The sequence below is a fragment of the Gregarina niphandrodes genome (assembly GCF_000223845.1).
Source record: "Gregarina niphandrodes unplaced genomic scaffold scaffold00007, whole genome shotgun sequence".
NCBI lineage: Eukaryota > Apicomplexa > Conoidasida > Eugregarinorida > Gregarinidae > Gregarina > Gregarina niphandrodes.
In genome coordinates this window covers 362,783-363,949 of record NW_011645778.1, presented here as the reverse complement: position 1 = coordinate 363,949, position 1,167 = coordinate 362,783, and the positions used below count along the sequence as shown (strand labels likewise).

The following is a 1,167-nucleotide window of genomic DNA, read 5'->3' as shown; positions in this document are numbered from 1 at the left end:
TGGGGGCATTGCTCAGGGCCGACACACGTTTGGGGTCTGGAGTGAGAGTGTTGTGTGTGACGATCACCCCGAGGAAGGAAAGCTCCGTCTTTAGGAACTCACATTTTTCCCTGCTAATCCTCAGTCCGACTTCTCGCAGCCTTTCCAGAACTCGCAAGACCAGGCCAAGGTGGGCATCCCTTGTTTTTGTCCCAATTATGATGTCGTCAACGTATACACGAACCACTTCTGCGTCCATTAGATTCCTCAACACATCCTCCACTCTCTGCTGAAATTCAGCGGGGGCGCATTTGTGCCCTTGTGGTAACACGTTCCACCTGTAACATCCTAGTCTGCCCACTGAGAATCCTGTTAAGTTCTTGGAGGATTCGTCGAGAGGGACATTCCAGAACCCATTCTTCAAGTCCAGTTTCGAGAACCACTTGCATTCCCTCAGCGAGTGCAGGATTTGTTCGATGTTCGGCAGAGGATGGTGGGCCGACACCGTGGCTGCATTGACTAACCGGTAGTCGATGACTAATCGCCACGTCCCGTCCCTTTTAGTCACGAAGTGGGCCGGTGAGATTATAGTTCCCTTTGCCGCGGGTTCAATAAGCCTTTGTTTTAGCAACGGCGGAATGACCTCCTTCGCCACCTGAACCAGTCGTTCATTTAATGGCCGTATGGGCTGCCGCGGTACTTCGCGCGATAATTCGAGGTGCACCGGCTGCACATCCGCGACCCTATACGAGCAGTTTTGGTTCAGAGCCTCCTGAAGTCGTGTCACCTCGTGTGGATACCAGGCTGCATTGTCGCGGAGGTCCACGTGATAACCTCCAAAAGGGGTACCTCGCGCCCTCCAATCGCCTTCACCGTCCGCCGTGGCAAGCTTATATCCAGATCAAGTCTGATTTGGTCTTCGTACCCCACCAGAACCCTGTTCAATCCTGGCAGCACGTGGAAAGTCACCGGCTCTTGTCTGCCGCCTATATCCACCAGCAGATAGAGCTTCCGATCCAGCTGTCGTTCGCCGCCCACTCCATACACGTCCTGAGTGGAGGGCTCTATCACGCCGGCGAACTCGTCCGCAATCTGTTCGGAAATCAAGCTAACCTCTGCTCCTCCATCCAGAGTGAGTTCGATTTCCCGCATCGTGGGATCCCCCAGACGACCTATTCCACCACGAAT

At 54.2% G+C, this 1,167-nt stretch overlaps 1 protein-coding gene across 1 annotated transcript; it reads right to left on the bottom strand.

The window, feature by feature from the left end:
• Window positions 1–130: 130 nt before the first annotated feature.
• On the bottom strand, window positions 131–751 carry GNI_053030 (RNA-directed DNA polymerase; the record flags this gene model as incomplete). The annotated part of the gene is made up of 1 exon (XM_011131530.1): window positions 131–751. A coding segment is annotated over one exon (621 nt), but the record flags the coding sequence as incomplete, so codon positions are not given.
• Window positions 752–1,167: the final 416 nt, after the last annotated feature.